Source organism: Paramormyrops kingsleyae, chromosome 4 (assembly GCF_048594095.1).
Source record: "Paramormyrops kingsleyae isolate MSU_618 chromosome 4, PKINGS_0.4, whole genome shotgun sequence".
Lineage (NCBI taxonomy): Eukaryota > Metazoa > Chordata > Actinopteri > Osteoglossiformes > Mormyridae > Paramormyrops > Paramormyrops kingsleyae.
Genome location: NC_132800.1, coordinates 31888601 through 31910182, shown reverse-complemented (window position 1 = coordinate 31910182; position 21582 = coordinate 31888601). Strand labels below are relative to the sequence as shown.

At 46.0% G+C, this 21582-nt stretch overlaps 1 protein-coding gene across 1 annotated transcript in view; it reads right to left on the bottom strand.

Annotated features, from left to right (window-relative positions):
• Positions 1-20470: 20470 nt before the first annotated feature.
• basp1 (brain abundant, membrane attached signal protein 1) overlaps positions 20471-21582 on the bottom strand; it is a 31669-nt gene continuing 30557 nt past the window's right edge. Inside the window, exon 2 of the mRNA XM_023815782.2 lies at positions 20471-21461. Within this exon, the coding sequence (XP_023671550.1) occupies positions 20794-21450 (657 nt within the window). The 5' untranslated portion in view covers positions 21451-21461 and the 3' untranslated portion in view covers positions 20471-20793. The remainder of the gene's footprint in view (positions 21462-21582) is intronic.

Below are 21582 nucleotides of genomic sequence, written 5' to 3'. Positions count from 1 at the left end.
GCTCTCCTCGTGACGGATGACAGGAGTCCAGCTGCTCATGGCAAAGACTCATAAAATCTGGCTTGCAAGTTTCAAAGGAGTTGGGTTTCTCTCATCTAACATCTTTTGCGAAGGGCTTTTCTCTGAGGATATCTGAAGGTACACTACGGGCTCGGGCCTAAACGCCATGGTGCCAGTTTCTGCTTAGTGCACTTTCAGTGTGGTTTCCATAGTGGTTCTGGAAATGTTTCTGAGATAAGCAACTGGCCTTTGTATTTACACTGTCTCTGCCGTCAAGCAAAGTCCTGGGCACCTAAAATTTCGGGCTAAATGCAAGAAAAAACAATGTGTTCTATGAAATACACATTATCGAATTATTACTACAAACAGAGAACCAAAGTATGCATTATTGTTCTCATAGCAACTGCATATAGCAGAAGTAGAATATAAAGGTGTGCTATTTCAGAGTGCGACTGCTTCCTTACAGTATAAGGAACAAGAAACAAGGGATTCATTACCTTCCTGGAACTGCAGCCAGCACTGCACACTCATTCGCCGTCGCGGTTCTCAACTGCCCTCCCCGGTCCCAAAGCTCAGTGTCACAGAGCAAACCAAGTGTGCAGGGTACAGACTGACACTTAACCACGCTCCTCAGGGCCGATTTTCCTGGCCCGGACAGACAGCTCTGAATGTAAGCAGGCCGGAGCGAGGTAAATGGAACAGTCAGCGAGGAATAAACCCCAATTTCAAAAGCAGAGGCACTTTTAGCATGGCTGACGAGAGAGGCCACAGGAAGCGGGAGAGGGTGGGGGTGAACAGGGGCGCTGTACCCCCCCGAGGTGCCCACTCATAAACACCAGGGTAGAAGGTGGTCCTTGCCAGCGTGCCACATCCCTGGTCTTCTCTATCTTTTCGTACCTTGGCACAGTGGCATTTCACGATGGAAACCCAATCCAAGTCTTCCTTGGCAGAAGCTTTATACGCGAATATTGAAGTTTATATGCAAATCCCGCAAATTAAGGGAAGCTCAGGTCATAGGAAATGAGACCCTTCCTGTCTAATCAAGCAGCAGAATTTAACTGAATATAAATGTAAAACGTTGTCACACAAAGGAGCTGTGAAAAATCACGAGGATTTAATACAATTAAAAAGGAAACAAACAAAAACCATAATGTTACTGTAACTGTCAGTTTAAGGGAGTTAAGGATATTCACCCTGCAAAACTGAACTATGTAAGGTCAAGGCTGGGTCATTTACATCCTTGACCTTCATTCATGAGACTGGAAACAGAAAATAACAAGGAAGATGCAGGCTGTTCAATACGAACGGAATCTTCCCTGTAGAGCCGTAGTCAGTGGGAGCTCAAGCACTGAATGAGATGAACAGGTGATCTCTCAGGGACACGTTGAAATTGCTTCCCCTAAAGATTTCGGATAAGTCCAATCCAGCAGTCTGAGACTTTGCCATGATTCATTCATGATGTACCAAGCTACAAAGATGGGTGCTCTCCACATTTTAAAGACGCTACTGATTTTAAAAAGTTTTTTCTGATCTTTTTGCTAAAAACGGGTTAACCCCTTGGGGAGTTCTGGTGGAAAATTTGACCAAAATGTATTTTTTACCTACATAGGTTTTTCTTCTCGATCAAAACATTTAGTCACAGGCACAGACGAGTATTGCAACGGACACGTTTATCAGTTTACAGACAGCTTGACAGTCCCAGGTTAAAGGAAATCTTTGGATGTTTCAGTAAATAATGAACATGTCTTTCGTCAGGTAATTAAGTGGGAGTGCAGAGTTCTCCTGGATCGTGTCAGTCGGGGCTCACACTTGCATTTGTGTGAACTTATGTACGCTGTGCTCACACTAGTGGGCCGTTTAACGGCACACGTTTCAGACGTGCTTTGGGCACCAGCTCCACCATCAATGGGGGAGATGATCGAGAACAGCACCGCACTGCCGTGCCATGAAAATCGGAGGGGGGGGCTCTTTTGAACACCGCCTCTCCTAATGTGGGTGGCTGGGGGGGGGGGGCACATGTAGAGATTGTGGCAGGCGCTTGAAAGCAGGCCACATCCTGTTACTCCTGTTGGATCAGGGAATTTCCACGTCATCCTGTGTTTCCTAGAGGATTTAAAGGCCTTAAAAAGCAGTGAGGTGACTGGCAGGAAGATCGCTCCCCTTCTCTCTCTCTCTCTCTCTCTCTCTCTTTTTTATTTGTTTTTCCTTATATTATTCATCTATCTTTTTGAGCAAGGCTTAATTGTGCATTTATGTTAATAAAGAGGTTTTTAAAAGTCAAAAGTCTCTCTCTTTTGCTCCCCTTCTGTCTCTCTCTCTCTCTCCCTGTCTCGCTCCCCTTCTCTCTCTCTCTCTCTCTGTCTCGCTCCCATTCTGTCTCTCTCTCTCTCTCTGTCTCGCTCCCCTTCTGTCTCTCTCTGTCTCTCTCTCTCTGTCTCTCTCCCCTTCTCTCTCTCTCTCTCTCTCTCTGTCTCCCTGTCTCGCCCTCTCCCGCTCTCCCTGGTCCTCGAATCTCCTGTCTGGTCTTGCTCTGGTGTGTCCTGTCTCACACATGCCCTCCCTCCCACTGTCAGCTCCTCTTTCCTCGCTGACTCCTCTGTCCACCACCACGCCCACCCCCCCCACCCCCCCCCACTCCGCCAAGCATTAATTAAAACTCGCAGCTCTGCTGAAAAGGGAGACTGCTCCCGCAAACATTAGATCCAGAAGCATATATTAAGCGCCGTTATTGGGGCGGTCTCTCGGTTGCCTGCGTATCTGACTAGCCAATCTCGAAGGAGCTGCAGAACAGCGCACAGGAGGCGGTGGGATTTTCGGTTGCCGTGGTGACCCAGCAGGCCAATGAAACGTACAGACTCCCCCGAGATGGACTAAAACATGCAGTAGCTAAAGCAGGTGGCCGAAATGATCGAAGAAAGACAGCTTTGAAGAGGAAATTACAACAATTCGGTTTTAATCTATCTATTTTCGTCGAAACATCCCAATTTCAACCTTAGTCACTTTGAGAAGAGGAAGTAAATGTAAAAAAAAAAACAGAGAGGGAAGAAGCAATAGCGTTTCTTCTTGTAACGTGACAGCAAGCAGCTGCAGCAAACTGTAATGTACAACAAGCTACCCATGTAATCTGACGGTCCTGATTATCAAATCAGCGCTGGGGGGGGAATCATGTCATTCCAAACAAGTGTATGTTTCTAAAAATGGTACAAATGACAGACTCTGCCTTTCAGTGAAAAAGCTCAGGATTAGAACAAAGGATGAAGGAGCGAGGGGGGCACAGGTGCCATGACGCTTGTGCACCCAACAGGGGGCGCCGCCCCGGAAATAAGGGCGAAGGTGGCTTTCGGGGCGAGAGCTTTCCATTAGGCTGAGGATCTCTGAGGAGTGAGGTAAACACAAGGTCAGCCCGGGGATGTTTGCAAAATGTCAGCCAAGGCCGTCAGCAGGGTGCAGTTCAGCAAGCCCCTGGACCCCTCACCCGAAGCCAAGCCTCCACACGCTCCCCTCTACCCACTCCCCACCTCCTCACCTCGCTTTGACTACCCAGTCCTGCTGAAGAGTCATCAAGGGCTCCATCTACTAGCAGAAATTACCAGAAGACCATCTGGTTTGATCTCAGCTGGTATAATCTTGATTGAGTTAGTTGGCATCACCCAGCACGGACAAGTTGCATGGACTACCCAAACCAAGCCAGTTCCTCTGCCCAGAAACCAATCCCCAAGATGAAGTTTCTAAAAGCCACTGCATGGATATTTCCACATACAACGGCACTTTCTGCAGCTTTGAGTGCCTTAAGTCATCACCGTCATCAAGCTGGCGCTGATCGCCCAGTAATGCGTCCCAAAATCCCAGTTAAAATCTGGTGGAGCTTCCATGCACAGCTGATGTGGGATCAGTGTAATGTGTATGGCATGTATATTTTCATCGCCTGTGGATTCGGGGCCAGAGTTCAATAGCTTCCTTCTCCAACATCTTCTGTGAACATCCCTTTGAATTCAGTAGAATATATTCTATATATATATATATATATTCAGGCGTCACAACCACAGATAAATATACACATTTCCTCTAAGCAAAAATCTGGGTTAGAAAGACATCCTGTTACTTCTGGTCACTGCTGAAACACTCAGTTTTTATCCAGTCACCATCCTGGAGACTTATCTCTGTTCCATTGTCTCATTTTCCATGCCAAAATGAAGTTGAAGTGCAGACTGTCACCTGGAGAAAAGTAAAGGGAATACAGTCTATCGACCATGAATTCTGAACGCTTTAGATTCCCCTCCGCCCATCCCTCTTCTACACCTCACTGCATTGCCGTCTGAAAGCCAAGAAAGCTTCCAGATTACATTAAACATTAAAGCCACCGGTCTTAGCCTCAGTGAGACTGTATGAAATGCACATGTGGTTTTGTCAAATGCAATCAAGCAAATGTCCTCTGAGTCAAATGAACCTGCCAAGGACCATGGGAAGCCTGTGGGATCGCTGACTCTGGGGTCGTTATTATCTAATTGTTAGGTAATCAGAGCAGTAAATGAGATGCTAGGGTCCTTCAGCTGGTAGCAGGTGAGGTTGGACGGAGTAAGGGACGCTTAGGTAAGTGGTCGGGAGTGTGGATTATTGCACTTTATTCCCCACGCTGTTCCATAAATAAGGACTGGGGGAAGGGGCCCTTTGCCAGGCCTCAGCGTCCCATGATGCCGTGCAGCCGCTTCAGTAGCAGGAGCACATATAAGCTGGCCTACCTCGCCGAACCCCCCCCCCTTGGCCGCTTTGCTGTCGCCCCCCCACGCAAGCTGGGGGATTCAGGTCTGTCTATTCATTCTGCACCGACGCAACCTTAAGACGAGGCAGCATTCCTGAAGTGAGGAAATGCGCATTTAATACCGGCACACAAAATGCTACGCTAAGCTAAAAGGCCGCCGGTGGCTAAAAGCGTGTCATTCCGGGTTTTAACGGATGAAGGTGTTCGGCCTAATTAGGCATCTCCTGGAGCCTTGGCAGCCGCGGAGCGTATTCTGACTGCGGTGTTATCTGTTCAACCTGTGGCAAAGGGAGAAAGAAAAAAACCAGTGGCAACCTGCTCTAGGGGGGTTAATGAGCTAAAAGTTCACAACCAGTTTAAAAATGCTTTAAAAAAAAAAAAAAAGGCTCCAGGCATTAAGGCTCCAGCAGTCCTAGGATGCAAGGCCCTACATCACAGAGTCACAGGGTTAGCATCGTTAGCATTCGCTTAACTTCCAGCTTCTTCCGGAACCCTGTAATATGGGGATATGTCAGCTTGTTAAATAGACGCCGCACGACGATAGGGGGCCGGAGCCCACGCATATCCCTGATGTGAGCTCTACTCCGGGGAATCCATGTTCCTGAGGTAGCGGGCGGATTGAACAACGCTAACGCTAATACCCTTATCATGTTGCATCAGGCTAAGGTACTCTGATAGGTCTCTCCCAGGAGATCGCGGGAGGGCGGAAGGGGGATTCAAAGCAAGAAGCCAAGGCAGGAACTCAGGGCCAGGTGGCCATATTACTGCTGTGGTTAATGCTGCCTATTAAAGGACCGCTAAACATTCCTGTTTCTAACAAAGTCCACTGAAAAAAAAGACAAATAAAGGCGTTTTGGGAAAACTGAGAAATCTGATTACTTCCCAAACACCACCGTACACTCCAACTAGGGTTGACGGGATGAAGTTAACAGGCTGGGATTCTACAACGGCATGAAAAAGCCCATAAATATGTATTAGCTATCCCAACTCTGTGTTCCTGTGTAGTCTAAATTTATTCACGATTGCCAGTCTCCACCATGTTACCCAGTACAGCAAATACTGATTATGCAGTTATTAAAATCAGCTAGTCAGCTACCTCAGGCCAAATATTAATTAAGTCCATGAATATGTATAGTGCTGTTCATAAATCAAGTATCGTTTTTTGATTTTTTTTTTCTTCGTGGTTTTAGAGCCGGCAAGTGCCTCGTCACTGGAAGTCTACAAAAAATATTCATCTGAGATGTAAATCATGGCATCTTTAATTAATTCCAAAGCTTTTCGAGGCGGAAAACGGAGTGCAACGGTTGTATACGCTTTATCTGGAATGACAGCTGTAAGTCAGTAGGACACAAAATCTCTTGATTTGGAAGCAAAGTCGAGAATCAGCTCAATATCTAATTAACCCCATGACCTACCGGCGTCTGATGCTTCCTGTGGTTTTGCTTTTGACAGATTGCAAGCTTGGAAACCGAGCACCAAGTGTGTCAGCCGCTCTCCTTCGGTGACTGGCAAGCCTGGAATAAGGCATTTGTGAGTTTGGCTGTGGACCACTGAGCTTCCGTGACCATGGCTGATGACATCTGTCAGGGTGCATCGTTTACAGAGCCATGCCAGCACCCCGCCGAAGATCCTCCGCCTCGTGACGTCTACGTCGCCTCGGTCGCCGTGACGTTTTTTCAGTCTCTGTTAAGCAACGACGGAATCGCAGCAGGAGCCTGTTGTTCGCCCGAAGGCCCCCGTCGTCCTCCTGTGAAAAGCTGTCCCACCGACTCCCGACACCCCAGAACTGACAAAACATGCTCGGGGGAGGCTGCCTCGCATGTGGAATCACGGTTACCTCCTTCCCTTCCAGCTTGCCCGCTCTCAGATGCAGCCATGCTGCTGATCGCAGTGAGATCCAGACCTAAGTGAACCATGAGACCACAAAGACCACTGGAAGACACCACTATGAACACACTGCTGACGCACTGACAATTTGCAGACCTCCTTGGCTTCGCGTTCCTCAAGACGTCCTGTGATGCATCCAGGGAATTATTCAGAAGTCCACACGTGCAATGATTTGATTACAGATTAAGCTGTTGCAAGAGCTGATGACCAGGAAGCTGAATGTCATCATTTTTCAAAGCAAATCTATTCAGTGAAATCAATTTGCGCACCTTGATCCTAAAGCAGCATCAGCAGACACAGTCATACATCAAACTTTGCTGTACCCTGCAAATTGAAGTGACTTTTTTGCGACCTTACAAAGATGATGTAGACATTGGTGTCTGCGTCAATTAACATGACAAAAGATTAACGCTCCGCACCAAATTAAGACCCAAGTTCACAATGAGTGACTCTGACGCCTTTGTTACAAAACATGGAATATTCAGTGTGGAAAGCTATGGTAACACTTTACCTATAATATATAATATATAACACTTCATCTATAATGCAGTATAGATACCTTCATAATGCATTATAATGGTCAGTATTAGAATTAATATATAACTGCAGCATCCATCGGCAGTCATAAGGAATTATAGCATTGATTATAATACTTCATAAGCTCCAATGAAGCTCTTATCTACAATGTACTATCCATACCTTTATAATGCATTACAATGGTCAGCATAAGAATTAAGGATGATTTGTAGTGCATTTTGAAGGTATTTATACTGCATTATAGATGAGAGCTTTATAAAGCATTCATAATGCATAATAAACAGACATGGCATTCATAGAAAGTGCTACCAGAGCTATTTTTCTATTTCAGTTTTGCTCATCATACGTTTTGCTAGACTGGTTTATTTTTGTGGACAGCACAAAAAAAAAATGCAGAAAGACCAGACTGCATGTGTTGTTATCGAGCCAGGTGATGGTTTATACTATATCGGGCAATACTGGCATATTTCACACACCATACAGTCATTATAATGCATGTAAAACATTCTTTGCATCAGTTTCTCACAGTATAGGTTTTATAGGCACTATAGATATTAGTCTGTATTTATTCATTGCATTTAACTAACTGCAGTGAATTGATTTAGACACATCCTGGCAAAATGTTGAAAAATTCAACCTTGAAATGCAGGATACATTACTGTAAAATACTGGAGATGAAATAAAATATTCGTAGAGCATTGAGCTTTTAGGGAAGAAATGTAATGGTCCGTGTTGAATCCTTTATGATGATTCCCTGATTCTTCTGATGCATCTCATGATCTCTCCCCACACCTGAAGTACATGTCCACGCTGAGCACTCCACACGGTACCCAAAATGCCAGTTTATTAAAAAACGACAGGCTGTTTTTCTTTTTTCGTTGAGACTCGGGGCTCCAAATGTCACTTACTAAAATGTTCACAGCTTGCGTGTGTCAAGAAATCATCTCAAGCACCTAAATAGCTGTCAGCAGCTCCGCCCAGTGACTAAGAGAAAATCACTTCTGCACTTAAACGTCAAACGGCTGTAGCTGCGGATGCCCATAGTGCCAATGGGCGGCATTCTAACTGCCAGACTCGGTCACGCCGCGTACGATAAATCGTAACGCGGGTGGCATGCGGACCGCCTGTGTCACGTTCGGTTCCGTACACGCAGGCAAGCGAGCGGGGAAGTAGTTGAAAGGAGCCGGACTGACGGGTAATCTGGGTTTATTCCAGTACATAAAACGAGCACGAAACAATACATCACAATACAATGATGGATCTGACGAGACGTACTCAGACGCGGACTTAATACACAAGACTAGCCAGACATAACAGGACACAGGTGATCACAACCAGGGATGAACACGAGGTAACGAGGTGGGCGTGGCACACATCAGGAGCGGACGGAGCGGGGCGTGACACCCTGCTTGAGATCACAGCATCAGAGGGGCTCATGTCACCTTGACGTTCACAGCTGTGGCTCCTTCGAGCGAAATTCCACCACTGGCGTTGTCATCAAGCCGAGAGGAGCCCGGGAGCACGATTCATCGGACAGAATGGGAGACAATCGATAGATCCTCTGGGGGGGGGGGGGGAAGTTTCTCTATAGCCCCCATTTGACGTGATGCTGGACTTAATGAAGTCTAGAGTCTCTTAATAGGGCATGACTGAGCGTCATTTCATCGCCTCCTATCTTTAAAGGGCCAGCAGCTCACAGGTGTCACTCTGGATCAAACGGGAATCGGCAGCGGAAAATGTGACATGGTCAGGCAGCTTTGACCGGCTTATCCCTCTAAGTGTGACGCAAGACACCTGAGAAAGGAGTCTGTCTACAGCCTAATGAATCAGGGAACATGGACGTCCGACAGACTCAAAGCCAGTGCCTGTTTTTCCTTCAGCCAGTCAGAATGATGCAGTGGTCTGGAAACCTCTGAACCCATGTGCAGATAAGAAATGCAACACAAGAGATGTAATGCATCACTTGTGATTTAAATAAGCAATTATAGTACAAAACTTTGGACCTTTACAGGGAATTTACAGCCCTTTACTGTTTTATTGCCTACTTAAAAAGCACAATTGTTGTCCTATTAGGAACTATTACTGTCACTACACTCCTTATTATCTTGCTTTTTGAAGTTCATCTTAAATTATATAAGTGCACTCAAGTGTATATTAAATATCTGTAATAGATGTACTACAAAATTTATATTCTTGGGATACCATAATGGTAGGGATCCTCTGTGTGAAAATGATTTACAGCTGCAGGTAAGTGTATATAATTAATTATAAAATATACAAATACACATACACACACACAATGAAAAACGTGTACTATGTCTTTCATACATACATACATGCTACATAACAACAAGGCGTTTAAGGGTTTTCAGTCACGTTTCGGTTACTTCAGAAACATCAGACTTGTTTATGTTAATAGCCCATGACCATTAAGGTCTAATCTGGTGCAATGATTATGCCAATGAGGTTATTTCAGGATTCGGCAATAGTGACCTTTAGATAGGAAGCAAGTGTACAAGTGGCTGCTGACATAATTAATAGTTAACGTGTGAAATGCCTTCCTCATATTCCCCGAATAATAACTAGATTTCAAATACAAACTATGTCCAAGACACCCTTAAAATATCTTTATATGTTATGGGTATTAATTATTGTGTTGGGTTGAATGCTGCGATGGTATATTGAGATGGTTATAAAGAGCAGCAGCAGATGCTTCGGAAGCCCATGTTGTTACCCTTTATCTTGCCAAGATCTATTGTGCTCCCAGTGCAAAGTTCACTGCCTGTCTCCTGAAAGCTTGACCTATACGTGTTAGAAATCCCAAAGAGCTGCCCCCCACATTGGCCAATTCTTTAAAGCAATACAGAAAAATAAAACACACTTCCCTACTAAAGCAGGGGCTTGGCTATAACAATCCCCATACATCTAGTTAGCTATGGGAAACAGAGAAGCTCACGTTTGTTCAGGTAATTAAGAAACACCTGGAACAGATCCGATCAAAGCAGAATCCAAAGGCTGAATAATTAAACAAACATCAACTGCGACGGACATCTACAAGGGTATCTCTTGAAGGAGGGACACTCAATCTTGCAAAGATCTGTTGCCATTAGCTTTATTATAATTTACATTTTAGCGGTGATGTTACAAATTCTGAAGAACCCAGGATCCAATGGCTGAAAAACTACTGAAACTGGGATTTTGGATTTCAGGTTTTGTTACCAAATTTTGTGACAAGCCATCATTTCCCATCATTTCTCACCATTGGACAGGGAGACATTTTCGCCATCCCCCCCCCCCCCCCCATATAACACAGGGGCACAAGGCAGGGGACGACCCAAATGAGACGATAGGGTATTACAGACGAAGACCCTCATGCAGACATTGAAACACTAGGGGCACGAATAAATGAATTTACTGTGTAGCACTACTCAGGAAAAATAAAGCAAAACAAACTTATATAAAAAAATATATAGAAACACATATAAATCAAATAAAAACATATATATAAAAAACTTGCTTTGAGACTGAAGGTACCATATTGAAAACAGACAGGGGGGGTCCTTCTTTACATCATGTTTACACACACAAGTCATGTACTGGGTTAATTTCGGGATATCCCATAAACAGCCAAGTAAGATCACTTCTGTGTGAGTATTCTGCGTACACCGTGGAGACTCTGCCCATCCATTTTTTCGCGTGGTGTTTATTGCTTGTTTTATTCAAAGGACAGACTGTGACATCTGGACCAGGAGACCTTCCAGATGTCAGGCAAGCTGGGTCCGGCAGTTATACTGGGCTTTGTGTGGTCTGTCACATTGGCTCCAGTCTGGGGAACGGTAACAGCACTTAGAAGCGGCCTATTGCTTGGAGTGGGATTAAAGGATGTGGACCATAGTCGTGAGCCCCGGACCAGGAGGAGCAGAAAAGCCTCAGCCTCCCCATCGTGACCTAGCTGAACGCTGGGAGCCACGCCCAACTGACCATGACTGAACCGCGCGTCTCAGCAGCCGGGCAGCAAACTCCCAGCACCCATCTGTGTTTCCAGTCTGACAGCCCCAAAGCCATACAAGAACAGACAGAATTTTTAGCCGAAATTTAGCGGAAAAAAAAAACAATACAGTTATTATTGTCCTAATAATACAATCTTCACCCATGAAGACTAACAGATATTTCAGTCTCTGTTTAACAGCAGAGTCTTTGAAGGGGCACGAACCCATGGGTTCGAGCACGTAGCTATCCTACAATCAGACACTAGAGAGTCTAACAAAAAAAACAGCAGCAATAACTGGCAAAAGGCAACCATTTAAAAAAGGATTCGATGCCAATTACATGGTGCAAAGACTAGCGGGCCCGACGCTGGCTTGGATCGTACTTCCACACGCCGGAGCACTGTGCTTATAAACCGTTTCTCCATCCCTGCCAGCATGAGCCGTCTGCCGTTTCTTCAGCGTGTCGATTCATGGAGATTGATGGAACTGGAGCCTGTTGCTAGGGGAGATATTCAACCGCAGGCAGTGCTAAAGCCAGTGAACCGATGATGTCAGAGCCCAGCAGCTATTACCATTGGCCAGTCTTGGTCAGCTGATGCCTTATTCCTCACGGTATTACTGCTAATTTGAGACATGGTGTTTGTGTGCTGTGATTGCATGTATGATGCTGGCTAAAGAACAACTGTTGTGGCACATTTCTGTATCTTTGCTCTAATTTAAGTTTCCTGTGATAGGGTTATAAATTCTAAATACTAGAATCTCTCTAACTGCCGTCTCCAAACATATATACTCATGATAAATGTTCAGTTCAGCTGACTCCTCTGACCTAAACACTTTTCTTTCTCCCTGCAAGAGAGATATAATTTCTTGTCACATTATTTAGCTCTAACGTAGACTAAGCAGCTTTCCCTGTTCATCAATTCCCCATTAGCAGATGGTTTTGCTTAAATATCCCATCTTTGTCCAGTCGGAGGGTGATGGATAGATAGGGCTGTGTTGCATCTGAGGAGAATCATCTCACAAATCAATTAAATCCATATGAATTAACAGTGCATTACAGTTAATATCTGTGCCTGGAGGCCTGAACAGAGACCGTATGAGTAAAATATGGAATCGACAGAATATTAAAGGACACACTAAGGAACATGGTCACACACACACACACACACACACACACACACGCTATATTCCTATATTTGTAGGGACTGTTCATTCATTTCCATGGGCATAACTCTAATCCCAACAATGACAACCTTATCCCCTACCCAGCCCTAACCTTAACCGAAAGTATCCAGACAAAACAAGACATTTTTAGTTTTTTGATTGCAGCCACAGACTTTTATAAAATTGAGTTTCCCTTGTGGGGACTGGAAAAACGGTCCCCACTATGTCAAAATAACAGGTGTCTATCACATTGTGGGGACATACATAACCCACATACACACACGCAGCTCTTAATAGCATCATACTGGCTTTTTGATGCGGCACGTTGGCTGGTGAGCAGAGAGGGGAGACGGCATGTGTGCGATTGTTAAAGACTACAAACAGCCCCCCTCCCGCCGGGCCTGCCGTCTGATGGCGAATCAGGCTTCGCTTAAGCGGGAGAAGAAGTGACATTTTTAGATCATGCGGCATTTCAGCCGTCAGCAGGGGCCTCGTTTGGATTCCCAGAATGCGCTGAAAGAGAAGCTCGCTGCGCGCCTGTCGATCCCCGCATGCGGGCGCATGTACAAATGCGCCTGCCGACTCGCGTCCTATAAACCAACCCGCTCGCCATCATGCGACGCAAAGGGCGGCAGGAACAGAATGAATAAATGCAAGAAATTTCATACAAAGACTGCATTTCGCTGGTGTTTAGGACGTGCGTTGGCTGGCAGCCCACAACATAACCCGTTTCATTGGTTGGGGAGGTGCACATAGAACCAGGATTTTTTCTTTCATCTCTTACCTGAGAGCTGTTAGCTGGTGGAGTTCAAAGGCATTTACGCATTTTTTTTAAGTTGGAAAGTCGCGGCTGTTTTGGTTCATGGTTTAAGTTAATTCTTGTTTCCTGTAGAGTTATGCTCGTGTCCATGTAACACATGTTCAGCCTATACTGATACATCAAATTGCTTATTAGTGCCAATGAGATTTGAAACACACTTGTGCAAATTTGCAGCTAAAGCTTAAAAGCTACAAAGGCACCCCCATCCACTGCGATTTCAATCTAACTTCCACGGTGATGTTACGGGGGGGGGGGCACTTAGACCACTCCAGCGCCCTCACAGCGATGGTCCATCACGTTGACTTACCATCAATAGCACAGCAAGCTGATGGCAACTGCGAATGAAACCCAGGTTGCGTGTCTGATCTGGGTGGGGGGCAGGGGTGGGGGCACAGAGGGTCGAGATGCTTGGAGCCCCCTCTGATGTCCGCTGCTGTACCTGAGTGATGAGATAGGATTGCACACTGAGGCAGTAGTTCTTCTCCAAAATGTTTTTCTATGCTTCACGGATTAAATTGATGTAGGGTAGCCTGAGGTAAAGAGCCTACCTTCGACAGCCTTAACGTATATTACCTTCTCCAGGGAGAGGGGGATATCTTGCCCGCAAATGTGATCCAAATTATAATCTGTTCCTTGGTGTCTTCCTTAACATCACACCCTGATTGTGCAGGAGGGGAGGGCGGAGTTACAATTAGGATGGTTATTACTATGTTAGACTTGTAATGTAGATGAACACACAATTAAAATCTGGTTTTCATCTATTGTACATTTGCTGCCATTAGTAATGCCGAATAGCGTTAATCACCAATACCGGGCCACATAAATAAATGTGAACACCTTTTTTTTTTTTCCTGACCATGAATATGCATACGTTTAGTTTAAAAGCCGACTGGAAACTTGTCATTAATCTGACTAAATGAAAAGCGAATGTGGGAGATGAAGTCAGCAGAAATACTTATTAACACGAAGAGTAAACACGCTTCTGTAAGTGAGACTCACAGCGCTGAAACTGGCAGGCTGAGATTCCACACGATTCCGGGGAAGTTTGGGTTTTCCCGGTTTTGATGGTTTACAGTCATCGAGGAGCAATGGCTCTCGGGGCAGAAAATCAGCAGCACGTGTGTTCCTGACACATCGACCGCTTTCGCTGACCTACAGTAATTCACTTTCCTGGGCCTTACTCACTTTCTGCCATAACGTTTGGTAAGGGATTTTGTAAGAGGTCTTAATTTTCATTGCCTTTTAAAGGAAAATGTACCTCAAGTATTGCGATGCAGCAGCCAAAATATGGTGCTTTTTCATCAAATAAAAAGTTCAATACATTATTTTGGTGCTCATCTGCCCCATTTTCCACGGGAGGATGTAACGTAAAATGTAGCAGACAGATCTGTACGTCGTTCATGTCTTTTTTACGTCAGACACTGAACCTCAATGAACGGTATGCAGTCATTTTTAAACTCTATGTAGTGGAAATCAAAATGGTTAGTGGCCAAATCTATCGGCAAATCAGCTGGTTCTCATTTAGTAAAGGAAATAAACAGTAAAAGCCCAGTACACCTAAAAAAATAAGCTAGTCTCTTTTCCTGCACATAATACTATTATTTCTTTATTTCAAAAAGTGTGTATATACTGTAGATAAGAGGTATAAGAACCTTAATAACATTTCATTTTTTAATTTCCAATGAATATGTGAGGTCACCCCCCTATACAGCAATAACATTCAATCTATTTGATTGAAATAATTAATTATCACTGAATACTATCATTACCAGGTTTGTTCCAGCAGCAAATTAACCAGCACAGCTGACGAGATAAAAGTAAATGGGAGATAAATGAAAGCCTTTCGGGGACAGAAGAAACGAAATTATGAAGAGGATTATGTTGGTTGCTGTTGCACCCTTGAAAATGAGACCTAGTGTTGTCGAGTCGGGGGCGGGGGTGTTTTTTGATCGTTAATGTAATGATGTCCACGTATCTGTTTGCGAATAAGTTTTTGAGGCATAAAAAAACCTGTAAAATATAGTTATATGGGGGCTGACATCAGCATGGAGATTTAGGTGCTGCTGATTTCACTTGATCCATCCTTCCTGAGGTGCGGTGGGGCCCCGGGCTGTAGCCTATGCATTCGTTTGTCCTTGAATATAAGACTGCAGGCGTAATATGGGTCACTGCCCTTTGTGACATAACTGCAACTTAATCTCATTTTTGCGTCAAGGTCTTTCTCATGGTTCCTGACACCCTTTCAGGGCAGTTTAGTCCATGGACTTCAGTTCTTAATCTGCAAGCAGTAGCCTGATGCTGATTTACATTGGGGGGGGGGGGGGATGCATTTTTTTCTGGATGGGTCCTTTGCGATGGTAGCGTGGGCCAGAATCAGCTGCATCAAATGTGATTTTTGGTTTATAGAGGAGCTGAATCTTATGAGAGTATCAGAGCCAGCCTAGTAAGATTCATTTATTCTCTCATGACTTAAATATTAGAAATAGTTTTCATGACTGTGATGGATGTCTGCGAATGTTCTTGCAAGACCCATCCATACATAACTGCATATCCAAAGCAAATATACCGAAACCAATCCCAATGCCAAGGAATCATGAGACAGGGAACATTCCGGAACGTTTTCCAGGACACTCTGTGTCATAGGGACATGGAGCCCAAATGTGACCTTGCAGCAACAGGCCCAAACCCAGAATGATACTTCAGGTCATGCTACAAATGGTCCGTTTTCCAAGAAAAACATATTTGACATCCAAAGATGCCATCATAGCGCCCAAACCCATCTGGCTTTAAGCTGCTACTGTTTGCCCTTCCAGCAAGCTGTTTGTCTGAGGAGGTGGGGGGGGGGGGCACAGATGGAAATGTGATTGCTGGACCCACAGGGCCGAGCATCCCAGAGAATTTTTCATGTTCGCTAGAGCAAGTGGAAACAGTTCGTCGTAACTCACTTTTTGATCAGAGAGGCCCCCTGGAAAGTCAAATCAAGAAAACATGTCTCGTAGAGGGGGAAAAAAATGATGTTTGTGGAGAGTGGGGTCCAATGACCAATCCAGGAACCAGTGACTGAGAGTCTTCTGGGGGGGGGGGGGGGGGGTCCGATGACTAAACCAGGAACCTGGCTGACGGATGGTTCCCATTCCCGTTGTTTCCATAACTACACATTCCAGAACCAAGAGCATAAAATGAAGATGCTGTAACAAGGAATCATTCAAAAGAAGAGAATGGAGTTCCATTTCGGAATGTTCTTTTTTTCCTGGTCAACTGTGATTCTTTTATTTTATTTTAAATGAAGGAGAATTTCATAATCAGAGAGGAATCCTCTGTAAAACAAAGGATTAAAATTATCGTATGAGAATAGCGAAAAGGACGCAGCGTAACGCGTTTAACGGCTGCATGCGTGTGTCGTTTGCAATTATTGACTCTTTAATAGCGCATGGCATAGATGTGAGTGAGGCACAGAATAAGACAATACAGCTTCCAGCATTAATCTAACAGGAACAAGAAAGCCCCGACAAGAATTTATGAAGTTAGTGTTTGTTCTTGCGTGAAGCAGTGGAATGCAGCATCAGTTATGAGAATGTCAGCACCACTCAGCCAGGGATAGCTAATGTGGGGGCAAGCGAGTGTGTCTATCCAGGTTAAAAGGGGCTGTTAAGCACCTATGCAGCTTTATAGGGCACTGAAACAAGTCGCATGTTTTGATGGGAGTCTGAGTTACGAGGGACTGGGGAAGGGAATTTCCTTTTGACTCAAACAGTCTCTTCAGAAGCCAAGATTGTAGATGAAAATATTTATCTTCTTAAAACGTGTCACTGAAGGGTTTCGTCTTTTCAACGTCAAGCGGAGCGCTCGTGTTTTGTACCAGGCCGGACTCGTCCATCTTGGTCGACGGCTGAGTCCCACTGTGTTTTCTAAAAGGTCCAATGCACCTTAAAACCCTTCTCACGCTGCCTCGGTCGACTGTGGCTGCACTAGCGATCTGTGTCAACCAAGAAGCCAGAAGAAGTTTGGTGACACTATAAAACTACAAAGGTTTCAAATTCTCTCCGTGATACTTTATACGACAGGCAGCTTGTGATTGTCAATAGTATTTGATATTGAGAAATGTGTCCTGGTTTTTGCTGTTCTTCTGATAGATAATATTGTTGATGTTGACAATTTCCCCGTGGGGATCAATAAAGTATTGATTATTATTAATAAATGGAGGCAGATTGAAAGTGCTGTAGAACTTCAGTAGGACACATGAGCATATAGCCTATGACCAGAAGAGCACCTACAGCTATGACCTGAAGCAGCCAGCACTGGTGGGAGTTGGGGGTGAGGGGGGTGATTCATCCAAGGCCAGCGCTCCACATGAAAGACAGAGAGTCTTCGCCCAAGCATCAAATGAGCACCACGGTGTCTCACACAGAATGCCCAGGCCCGCCATTTTTGGCACGCATGCGTCGATTTGCACCATTGCATTGAGAAGCGATTTAAGGAACTGCTTCTCAGTCACCTGTGACGTTACGTTCGGTCTCTTTCTGCTTGCGCAGCAGACAGTCCTAAACACGGATGTGAGCTTTAGTGCAAACCGTCCAAACTATTCTGGTCAAGGCTGATGAGAGACTCTTCCCCCAAATTGGCATGGATTCCGCTGGAGTGTATCGAATATAAATGTTCAGTTTAAATTCTACGATGTCTGTTCGAATGTGAACATGTAGCGTAAACAGAAAAAAATACTATCATCCTCATATTCACAGAGGTGTTTTATCAGAGCATTGGTGTCAGTGTTGGGTTCCTTGTCCAGACCCATCCTGGTACCTAAGCACAGCATTATCTGTCTATGTCAAAGCCGCTGTGGTTTTGTAATGATGTCGGCAGGTAATACATGGGAGAATAGGGCTACCCTCCATGGTACTGAATGCTGGCTGCCATTCGCAGGCCTTGCCACAGCTTGTTATGTGAATTTCCCATGAGGCCTGGAGTCTGTAGTCAGATACTGAAGGAATGAACATGGCGTCAGCTGAGTAGCCCAGGTGCTGTTAATTTCCCATGTGTAGGATCCCGTTAGTGGAGATGTATATCTTTGAACTCAGACAATAATATGAATTCATTCCTAACACCCCGTGACAAGCCTATATGACCCTACCTCCCTCCGCCCCGCCAGATCGTGGGTATCGAAAACGGGACTCTGCGCTGTTTTATCGCATCACTGCACTGGTAGTTTACCCATAATACCTCAGTGTCAGACAGGCAATTGTCTATCACTGTGACATACTGGATTTGTAATTCCTTCTAGCTAAAAAAAATTGTGCTTGAAAAATCCACAGCCAGCACCTGGCCAGACGATACCATCAGCAGAGTAGATTGAGCCGGATGCCTGTGAGCGAACCCTACCTTTTGTCCAAGATAAGTAAGCTGAAAATTTATCATCAAATTTCGAAAGGGGAACATTACACACCATTGGCTAAATGCTAGCCTATTGTACGGAGACCAGTAAAGCAGATCTGACGTGGGTGCTTCAGAGAATTGTCTGGGCCTCTGCGGGATGGGAGTAAATTTGTTGTGAAAGACTCGTCCATTGATGTCTCACCCCCCCTGGGTGCCGGACATAATCTCAAACTGGAAGATGTGGGCTGATGATGATGCTGTGCCCCTCATTTTAAACCCTTTGTCTTATCTGGACTCTCTGGAGAGATAAAGAGACACTATACGTCTCTGGCAATCTGAGTTGTGATTCAGAGGTTGAGATATCCTGCAATACATGATATGTCCTACATGGGGGATAGAGGGTGATTCTGAGATATTTTTAAGTCGCGTATAAGTCATTTAAAGACGCCTTGTAATAATTAATAGCTGCCTACAAATTTAATGATATTAGCATTTATGAGCACAAAAATATCTTTTAATATGTGAATATCACAGTTTTAGGCATATCTAAACAGCTTCAAGATGACTTGAAAATATCTGAAGATATGCTAACAAGGGAAATGTAAATGAATTAGAGACATGACCTTGTCTCGCTGTAAGACCTCTAAACGTCCAGGTTCTAACTTATCCAGAAGCATTACTGCTGGATCCCTTCCTACTCTGTGCTTTTAAAAGCCACGCGGCAAACAAAATATTAGCTTCCAGGCATTTGTTAATCCATTACTTACATTTTATTACTGTTGCACCATGTATACAAGTACATAGAATTTGAATGCATCCATTTTACATTTTTTTTTCCTCAGTGGTTTGCGTTTGGTGTCGGTGACACAGAATGACCGTAACTGTAATGAATGCAGACTTTTTTTTTTTTCTTTTTTTTTTTAAATTCCATTTCCACTTGATCGATAAACAGGACTACAGGTGCACTCAACCACTGACATGCATTTACTTCGGTCAAAAGAGGAAGAGGTGGCCCGGCCAACAGAACATTCTGGAGACGTCGGGGAGATGTCTGTTTTCGTTTTTAAGCGCGCGGCCGCGCCAGGGGGGCGCGGCATCGACATCCGGGGGAACGTTGCATGCTAGCCAGTAGAAACCTAAATAGCAAGAAATATATATTTATATATATCTATATACCTAGAGGGAAAAAAAGAAAATGAAAAGACCACAGAATGAGCAGGTATGGAGGAGGTCGGTGGGATCAGTGTTTACCAGCCGCGCCGGACCCCGGGATTCTGGCTCACTGACCTACCAGCTGTCAGCGCAGAGAGAAAAAAGGATGGATCCTCTCCCGTGATTTACCGCGGGAAGATCACTGGTACCGCAGTGGGGGTGTTAATCACCTAACACCGCAGACGGCAAAGGTCTATAGGCGTCTATAGGCAGTCCGGCTGGGATGCAGGCTGGGAGACACTGAGACACCGACAGACATGTGACAGATATGTAAGCTAGGAAGAGAGCGAGGAATCGGGGGGCCGGGGGGGGGGCGACGGGGAGGAGGACACCGCTGGGGGAGGATGGGCCTCGAGCTGCCGGAGTCCTGCCGGGGCGGGCGGAAAGTGACAGCTCCAGCCTGCGCAGGACAGGCGGGGAGGGGGCAGAGGGGAGGGGGGACGAGGTGGGGGAGCGACAACCACCAAAGCAAGGTGAAAAGTACCAGATGCGAGGACGACGGGGGAGGGGGCGGGGGGGGGGCTAAGTGCGCGTGTTTGGGCAGGGGGGGAGGGTGGCAGGGACGATGGAGAATCATGACGCAATCGATTCGGCGCTGGCCCTACGCGCAAAGCAAAAGAGCAGAGCACCCCAGGAGGAGGGTGTGCGTTTGGGGAGGGGGGCAGGGAAGAGGAGAAGGGAAAGAGGGGGAGGGGGGGGGGGCGGGGAAGGTCCAGGCGGGGTCTGGAAGAGTGCATGTCCAGCTGGTAAAGAGATTCTACCCTTCCGGTTCACTTTAAGACATCTGCAGCGTGGATAGCCCAGGAAAGCACAATGGTTTATGGTCCTGGGGCAACCTGGTGGAGGGATGCATGGCGTGGTGGAACTCCATGGCTGCGGACGATGAGGATGTAAGGGCAGGCGGGCAGGTAAAACAGACCTGTATCAAAGTCCAAATACTACAGCAGAAAAATAATATTAATAATAATAATAATAATAATGTGGATGGGCAATTCAATTTGATTTTATTCTTTCGTTTTTTTTGTCGTTGATTCTGTTTTAAAAGAAGCTGTCCATTAATCCTGAACTGCTACGGTTTGATCCTTGTTGGGAACGGGAGCTTCTGTGGCGTTAGGCTCTTTGGGCGGAGCCGCGCTCTCGGGGCCGGCCGTTGTAGAGCTAGGGGCCGCCTCTTTCGCCGGGGCTTCCTTGGCGGGGGCAGGGGCCGCCGCTTCCGTGGGCTTGGGCTCTGGGGGGGCAGCGGCCGCCTCGGTTTTAGCTGCCGGCGGCGCAGGGGCCTCAGTCTTTTTGGCGTCGGCCTCGTTCTTGCTGTCCGGCTTGCTCTCGGCCACCGGGGGCGCCGGGGCCTCGGCCTTCACCTCCGGAGCGGCCTCCTTAGCTGGGGCGGCAGCGGCAGGCTCCTCGCTCTTGGCTGCCTCGGCCTTGGGCTTGGCGTTGGCCGTTCCTTTCTCAGGCTCCTTGGCCTCCTTGGCGGCTGCACCCTTGTCGTCCTCCTTAGCCGCCGTCTGCTCGCCGGCTGGCTGCGCCTCCTTCTCAGTCTTTTCGCCGGACGCCGCCTCCGCTCCCCCGGCCGCTGCCGGTGCCTCCTCCTTGCTCTCCTTCTGGGCCTCGCCCTCCTCGGCCGAAGCCCCCTCCGCCTTGGCGTCCTTGTCCTTAGCCTTCTCGTCGTTCACATTGTAGCCCTTCTTCTTTTTGCTTAGCTTGCCTCCCATCTTTCCGGTCTCTGAGAAGGCAGGGAAACAAAGCGCGTTAGCTACGTGTGCTGACAAGTCCGAGGTGCTGAGGAAATGGCAAAAACACCAGCGTTAGTATTTCTGTAAAGGAAGAGTGGCATTTCCGCCCAA